We start from the raw sequence: 8,939 nt of genomic DNA on the forward strand, positions 1-8,939 counted from the left end.
CATTCTCCCTGAACGAGCTTGAACTAGAAGCAACTCTTACTTAGTGAAGAATTATCTTGAATGAAATTGTCTGACAAAAGTTATTCAGAAATGTAAGAGGATAAAGTAAATTGTACCACTCTAGCCCCATAAAACATAGTGGCTCTCTAGTGAGCTCCTAGCGGCTTGCCTTACATATGGTAGCACTTTAAAAGTGTGCATATGTTGTCCATGCTTGCAAAGAAGAAACAGGTATTTGAAAACAATGATGATGCTGATGACGATTTTGATGATACAGTTGATGATGTGGGAGAATACATTGAGTTGCATTGGTAAAACATTGGCTTGTAGATTGCAACGTCACTGAGTTTTTTTAATCAGACTCCCTGGATTCAGATCTCCATGTACCCAATATCTGAGTGTGTGGCAATGAGCAAGTTTGCTAACACTACCAGACTTGACCAACTACCTCATATGTCAACTGGGACATTAATGTTCTTAATTATTAATTAATCCTGTTTTGAGGATTAAACAAAATAACATGTTGAATGACATTAAAATATTAATGTGAACCTCTATTAATGTTCTAAGTGTCAGTAAACACAACGTGACCTCAATTCCCTCCCTCTAGGAAAGGTTTGCTGGTGTTTCTTTGTCAGTGTGCTTGCATTCTGCCAAACAATAAAAATCAACTTGTCTAAAAAGAAACGCAAAAAAAATAACTTGTCTAAATTCTCTCTGCATGTAGTTTTATCTATTGTAACTTTTATTCTGGCAATAATTATTATAAATAAATCCTAGAGTTAAATTTAATTAAATTGGCATTGTTCTAAGAGTCAATCAGTGCTTGTTAGCACAGTCATATCTCAAAATGGACAATATGTCTCCCTCTGGACTGATCCTCTATGCTGCCTGCAGGGTTGTCTTTCTAATGTTGGGGCACACCACATATTACTTTCTTGGACTTACAACTTCTTCCTTATTATCTACAGAATCACAAAATTTTTCCTTAGAGTATAATAATGAAACAAGATCTATCATGTTATACTTCGCATAGCAAAATAATTGTTCTATGCACACAAATCCATCACCAAAATAGTTGCTTTATCCCAGACGAATTTTGTACTTCACACCTCCCTACATTTGCAGCATTAGTGTTTTTCCTTGGTATTTATTTCCTCTCTTCTCTTCCTTCTCCCTGAACACTCCTTGAAAACTGCTTACCTTTCAAGGACAATACCATAATAGTATTTTAGTTTGGTCTTCTCATTATTCTTTCCAAGACCAAATTAAGCATGCTATGTCACTATATAAAATTGCTTTATACTGTACGTCTAATAATTTTCCGATGATCTCAATATGTGTTATTTGATTGTTCATTTTTTAATTTACCATTAACCCCAAAATAATTGAAAACATTTATTACATTTCTACATCACTGTAATCAAATAGAAAGCATAATGATTAATACAAAGTTTGACTTTAAAATATTGGTTGAATAAAAACATCTTTGTTGCTTTCAGTATTAATTGAATTATCTTTTATTTTCCTTAAGTGAAGCTGCTTATTCTTGCATTATACTATTATTCAATCATTGCAAACATATTTTTGGAATGTTTTTCTTCCTTTAAGCAATAAAAATTGCCTCATTATTAATTTTAAAAACCTATAGGGTAAAAATATGACTTTTTAAAATGATAGGAATTTGGAACTCTAAACTACCTTCACTTGAGAGCTAAATATGGGCTCAGTATTGGGCTAATGATATGCATTTATTATTTAATTCTCAAAGCAACTCAACAAGTTTACTGCTGTTGTTATTATACATTTAGCTAACAGAGATAGCCCAAGATTTTGAAAACTTACCTTAAAAATACAAGATCATTGACAGAAATTGCCACCATCAAGATTTAAGCCCTAAGCATTTACCTAATTTTAACTAACTTTCACTACTTTTTCTTACCTCCAAATTTAAATCAATAAAAAATCTGTCAGTTTAAAAATAATAACTGAAGCAAAATAGATGGTTCTAGATGAAATGAACAAAAAGGAACATGGCCAAAAGTCAATGGCTATAAATTACAAGACCTGAAGAAATAGATGTCCTTGCTGATGTGGGCAGGCTCTCTTTGGATGGATGCTCTGGATTTTGGGGATCAAGGGTAGCATGGAAGCCAGGCCAGTCTCACTTGCAGAATTTAACTAGAAACCATTGACCATAGAATAGAAATTTTGGACACCTGTGGATTGAAAATAATATATGTCTACACCATGGGTCAATAGAAAACATTCTGAACAAAGCTTTTATAGTCAATAGATACCCTCTCCTCCCAGTGAACTGTGTCATGATACCCCTTTGAATTTGACCTTTTCTACACACAGTAACCATCCCAACTTATGGCACGAGCATTGAGAATAGAGCTGCAATGCTATCATTCTTGTAAAGGGAATGGGACATTCCAAGAAGAGATGAGAAAAGCAGTCTCCAGATCCTCTTCACTTTTACTCTTAAATCAGAGATAGTGGAGTGGAGGTGTACTTACTTATCCCTTTGCAAACTTTCTGCATTTTGCGAAACCTGGCTTTGAATGTTGGGATCAAATCATTAATGATTACATGGGTAAATAAAAATTACATGGTCGTATAGCATTAATTACATTGATAAATAACAATTCTCCAAGGGACAATTGAAGTTTTTTCTTCATCACGGACTCAGTTTATATTTGGGTGCCTATTTTGGTGAGTAAGATCAAGAAGGCTGGAAGAGTTCCATTGTCTTATAAATTCACCCCAAGAAGCTTTGATACCAGATCTCTGATTCAGATGGAATGAAGGACCAGGGGCTCTTACAATAATTGAAAAACACATTCAACACTCAGTATTTTAAAGAGTAATGTCATTTATTTCAATATCATATATTTCAAATATTAAAAAATACTTAAATTAAATTTCAAATATCAACTATCTCAATTATGTTTTCTATCCTCATCTATGTTTTCCAAATCATATCTTATTCAGCATAAAACTTATATGTTCTTTCCAACCTTTCCTATATCATTCATTTTTTGTGTACATTCACCATACTAGTTTGTGTTTTACCTGAAGGCATATAGTGGAGAGGTTAAGAGTAATTTCCTTAGAGTCAGAAAACCTAGATGTAAATTTTGACTCTTCCGCTTATGAGGTTTGTAATCCAGTCATCTGTTATTTTATCTTTCAGAACATTGTTTTCTTATCAACTACATAAAGATGTTAACATTTAATTTCCAAAGTTTTTTGAGAAAAAAATGATATATCTACAGAGGATCTAACACATAGATCCAAGTACTGGCAGATATTACATCCCTTCACTATGAAAAAAATAAAAAAATAAATAAAGATAGGAATTCTTGAAGTGGATTATAGGTTAAACAAAATCTTTACTTTTTTGCACCAGTCTAAACAGCTACACATGAATCAGTCACTAGCTTAAATTTAGAAAATTGTTAGTTGGGATTTCAGGGCCTAGAGGAGCACCACCATGGCCTATGACCGCTATGTGGCCATCTGTTTCCCTCTTCACTACAGCACTGTCATGAACCACCATATGTGCATGGCCTTACTCAGCATTGTCATGGCTATTGCAGTCACCAATTCCTGGGTACACACAGGTCTCATCCTGAAGCTGACCTTCTGTGGACCAAATACCATTGACCACTTATTCTGTGAGATACCCACACTGCTGTCTTTGTCCTGCAGCCCTGTGAAAGTCAATGAGGTGATGGTATATATTGCAGATATTACCCTGGCAGTGGGCAACTTCACCCTCACCTGCATCTCCTGTGCTTTTATCATTGCTGCCATTCTCCACATCCGCACAGCAGCAGGCAAGAGAAAGGCCTTTTCAACATGCTCATCCCACCTCATAGTGGTGTCCCTTTACTATTGCCCTGTAATCTACACCTACGTCCGCCCTGCTTCCAGCTACACATTTGAAAGAGACAAGGTGGTAGCTGCACTCTATACTCTTGTGACCCCCACATTGAACCCCGTTGTGTACAGTTTCCGGAACAAGGAGATGCAGACAGGGATTAAGAAAGTCTTTTCATTTCTGAAACATTAATGGTTTCAAGGGGGTGCATCACTACTCTACTTTAGAATTGTCTACTAGAACATCTCGGATTTTACTGATGTTTCAGTTATTTCCATTTCAACTTTTCCTGTTCTCTCTTAAGGGCAAGAATGTTTCACTCCACTGTAAATCACTTCCCTAGCTCCTTATTTCCAAAATGTACTTATTCTCTTATGATTTCACTAGTAATTTATACTTATCGTTCCACACGTTAATAAATTTTTTCATGTAAACTTTAAAAACCAATCACAGTAGATGAAAGTGATTTCTCTTTTTCCTATTCTGTTCCTGACCTCCTCATCATCTCTACAATTCCATACTTTTCATTTTTACAAAATCTGTAATGTAATACACATACAACATCACACAAATATATGACATAAGATATATCATAAATTACATCATAAAATGTGATTTAAATACCAATGTATTTCTAAAATATCTATGCATAAATTCTAATTCTTATAGATCCATGTATACAAACATTTACCTCTACAAAAAATAAATATTATTTCTAATATTCTAGAGTTAACAATTTTATAAATCAAATCATGTCCACCATTTATGTAACAAGAAAATACATTCTATCTTTGTGAGACATGTTTGGTACACATGCCTTACAGTTTTGCTTTAACATCCATGTTATAATCAGGATTCCACTGCAACATATTTTATAAAATAAGAGCAATATTTTCTCATACTATTATTTTTGAAAAAATTAAAAAATGAGAATAATAGTATTCTCATACTATTATTCTTGAAAAAATGTAGTTAATGTCATTATTGCCTGCATTAGGTTTTTCAATCTATAAATATAAGAACCATATATTATTACTTTTATATAACATTTAATGCCAAATTTTAAGTAAATTAATACCTAATACAAGGAAACAGAAGAACTATTCTCAATGCCTTCCAGCTGAAGAATACCAGAAGCACGTGATTAGGTGAATGAGTTGATTTATTGCATAAAGGAGACAGCACATCACGTGTCAGTAAGAGGGTGCTGACATGGACTTATTTGTGATTGTGTTGGGTATATGGGAAAAGAACAAAAAAAGGGGGATTTTTACTAGATTGGATCATGTCAGAAAATAAGGGTAATTTTATCTGGAAGGTAGAAAGAATAAACATTGCTAAGCTGTAATTGCTAAAGAGGCAGCAATCAAATGTATTAAGTGGGAAAAGGAGATATTGGTAATTTCTGAGGTTTGGGCTGTGTTATTATTTTCATGTCAGCTCAGACGTGTCAACAGAGGGGCTTTTTTCTGTCTTCCTCTTTCATGAGGAACTTTTTTGATGCTGATGTTGTGCGAGTTTATTTTGCAATCAACAGGAGAACACTATGACCTAGGTGTTTAGCCAGACAAGCTGAGTAGACAGCTGTCAGAGATGCTTTTTTCTCACTTCTTTAAAATGAACTTAATAAAGAACTTCTCCATTATGCTCTCTTCTTTGTCAAAAAAAAAAAAGCCATATAGAAGTCAAATCAATAACATAGGTTAATTCCTTTCTAAAGAATAAATATAAAAGAATTGTCTGAATGTGTATTTTATTTTGAAATTAGGCAGCTATAAGTATGATTTAAAATTGTTAGACTATCATGTGAAACATTCAAATTTGTTTTCATTTGTATTTTTTATGTTAAGGGGAAAATTTTAAAAGTAAAGTAATTCTGGGCTTCTTGCTCTCATAGCTTATTCCACTCTGGCTTCCACATTATTTCTGCTGAATATAGCACTGAACATTGTATTTCATTATATATATACACACCCACCACATTAATACCGGATATTTGGACTATCTTGCATGATTCTCTACCTAACCCATTATACTGACACATCTACCTCATAGCCATAGATACAGAAGAGAACAACTCTGTGTGCTGCTAGTTGTCTAGAAGGTGTAAGATCCCTACAGGAGTCTACAGGCTGTGGAAACTTCAAATTGTATGTTCATATTTCTTTCACAGATACTTTTACCTAAAAGTGCAAACATCCACCTTAAATTATACACCTATTGATCATTTTAATTTTAAGAGTAAGATTCCAATAGTCATTTGAGTATTTTGTGTATTTTGTGCCATTTATTTGTTGTTATGTGATTGTACAATGGGAAGAACTAGGGTATATAATGGATTTGCCCTTCACTGTATCTAGTACTTGTCGTAATGTATACTTAATATTCCATAATGATCTTCCTAGTACACTTAGAACACTGTGATCATGAGCCAGCCAGTCTGGGTTTGGGCCTCATATAGGTTATTTCTGATTTCTCTGGAGAAAAACCTTGTTCTAGTGAGTGCAGTTGTAGGGCAATTTTTTGTTAAGTCTCTAATATATTTAACTATGAATATCAGAGGATAGTACTTCAGTCCTTTTAAATCAGTGAGGAGACTTATGCTGAATGCAATGGAAGTCAGGTTTTAGACAGTCAATAGTGTCTGCGGCAGCTCAATGATACCAGCAAAGAACGAGGCTCCTTCCATTTTCTTGTTCTGCCATTCAACTGTGTCTTCTCTAGGGTCATGAATGGCTTCTACATTACCAGGCATCTCACTCATGACCCAAGCAGAATGAAGGATAAAGATGGAGATGTCACAGGGCAAATAAGTCTTTAGCTATTATTTTTTAACTTTTTTTCTGATTTATTGAGGTATAATTGACAAAATAGTAAGATATGTAAAGTGTGTGTCATGATGCTTTTTTAAATTAAGAATCACTCAGCCATAATCATGCATTTACATCATATTGGCCATGGCCATACCACTGCACCATCTCAAGCTGTAAGTACATATTGGAAGAATAGATTTAGAAAGTAGGGACTTGGCATCTTTGAACAAACTTTAAGTTAACATACACGGAGAAGGAAAGAGGTGCTCATATTATGTCAGTTAATAACAATGCCTATCAAGAAATTTATCATAAGTACAGATTTGGAATCACAAACATCATGGTGAAATAAAATTGGATTGCAAAAGAGAGAATGCCAAAACGGAGACCATCGTTTGATTTGTAGATGTTGAATCATCCCTGCGTCTGTGGAGTAAATCCAAATTTATCATGCTGTATGATAATTTTAAAGTATTGTTGTATTTGATTTGCTAATATTTTTTGAGGATTTTTGCATCAACGACCATCAGTGATACTGGCCTGTAATTTTCCTTTTTTCTTGTCCTTATTTGGTTTTGATATCAGGGTAATGTTGGCCTCATGGAGTGACTTAGGAAACAGTCCCTCTTCTTCAATATTTCAGAATTGTTTCAAAGGACAGGTGTTATGTCTTCTTTGAATATCTGGTAGAATTCACCAAAGAATCCATCTGGCCCAGGATTATAGATTTTTGGGGGAGGTTTTCGATTACTGTTTCAATCACTTTACTTGTGATTGGTCTATTAAGAGCCTCTATTTTTTCTTGATTTAGTTTTGGGAGATTATATGAGTCTAAAAATTTATCTGTTTTTTCTGGATTATCTAGTTTGTTGGCATATAGTTTCTCATAGTATTCTCTAATAGTCCTTTGTATTTCTGTGGGATGCACTGCGATTTCTACTCTTTAATTTCTAATTTTATTTATTTGAGCCTTCTCTCATTTTCTCATAGTCTGGCTAAGGGTTTGTCAATTTTGCTTCTCAAGGAATCAGCTCTTACTTTCAGTGATCCATTGTATTGTGTTTTTAGTCTCTATTTCATTTATTTTGGCTCTGATTTTTATTATTTCCCTATTTCTACTGACTTTTGGATATGCTATTATTCTAGTTCTTTTATTTTTAGTTTAAGATTACTTATTTTTATATTTTTATTGTTTGTTGAGGTAGGCCTCTAGTGATAAAACTTTGCCTCTTAGTCCCACTTTTGCTGCATTGCATAAGTTTTAGTATGTTGTGCTTTCAATTTCATCTGTCTCTAGGTATTTTTTTATTGCTCTTTTGATTTCTTTCTTTCTTCATTTTTTTTTATGTTTATGTTTTTTCTGATGAAGATTAGCCTGGAGATAACATCTGTGTGAATCTTCTTCCACTTGATATGTGGATCACCACCGTAGTATGGCAAATGAGTGATGCAGGTCTGCACTTGAGATCTGAACCCACAAATCCAGGGCGCCAAAATAGAGCATGCCAAAATTAACCACTAAACCATGGATCCAGCCCCTCTTCTTTGATTTCTTCTTTGATCCATTGGTTGATCAGTAGCATGTTGTTAAGTCCTCACATGTTTGTGACTTTCTCAGCTTTTTTCTTGAATTTGATTTCTAGTTTCACAGTGTTCTGGTCAGATGCTTGACCTGATTTCAATCTTCTTAATTGTATTGAGGCCGGCCCTTTTTCTCAACATATGGTCCATTTTTGGGACGTTTCCCTGTGCACTTGAGAAGAAAATAGTCTGCTTTTGGGAGGTGGAAGGTTCTATATACAACTATTAAATCTACCTGGTCCAGTGTTTCATTTAAGGTCACTGTTTCCTTGTTGACTTTCTGTCTGTATGATATATCCAAGGATGTAAATGGGGTGTTGAAGTCCCCTACTATTATTGTGTTTCTGTCAATTTCTTCATTTAGGTCTGTTAATAGTTGCATTATACACTTTAGTGATCCTGTGTTAGGTGCATATATATTAATAAGTCCTACGTCTTCTTTGTGGAATGTTCCTGTTATCAGTATATAATTCCCCTGATACAAATATTAACAAAATGAGGAATAAAAATCACATGATAATCTCAATAGATACAGAGAAAGAATTTGATAAGTTACAACATAAATTTATGATAAATACTCTCAACCAAATGCATATAGAAGGAAAGTTCACCAACATAATAAAGGTCACATATGACTAACCCAGAGACAATATCAT

The 8,939-nt window shown here is 34.0% G+C and overlaps 1 protein-coding gene across 1 annotated transcript; it reads left to right on the top strand.

The window, feature by feature from the left end:
• The first annotated feature begins 210 nt into the window (after nt 1-210).
• On the top strand, nt 211-4,081 carry LOC123289173 (olfactory receptor 13G1-like). The gene is made up of 3 exons (XM_044778149.1): nt 211-311; nt 2,426-2,506; nt 3,490-4,081. The coding sequence occupies exons 1-3, from the start codon at nt 211-213 to the stop codon at nt 4,079-4,081; spliced, it is 774 nt and encodes a 257-aa protein (XP_044634084.1).
• Nucleotides 4,082-8,939: the final 4,858 nt, after the last annotated feature.

Source organism: Equus asinus, chromosome 10 (genome assembly GCF_041296235.1).
Source record: "Equus asinus isolate D_3611 breed Donkey chromosome 10, EquAss-T2T_v2, whole genome shotgun sequence".
Taxonomy (NCBI): Eukaryota; Metazoa; Chordata; class Mammalia; order Perissodactyla; family Equidae; genus Equus; species Equus asinus.

What these genes read in the sequence shown, in the direction of transcription:
- LOC123289173 (XM_044778149.1), top strand. Translation starts at nt 211, where the DNA reads ATGCTTGCAAAGAAGAAACAGGTATTTGAAAACAATGATGATGCTGAT. An exon ending in GAATACATTGAGTTGCATTG is followed by an intron (nt 312 to 2,425) that starts GTAAAACATTGG and finishes ATTCTTGTAAAG; the next exon opens with GGAATGGGACATTCCAAGAA. An exon ending in CTTAAATCAGAGATAGTGGA is followed by an intron (nt 2,507 to 3,489) that starts GTGGAGGTGTAC and finishes CAGGGCCTAGAG; the next exon opens with GAGCACCACCATGGCCTATG.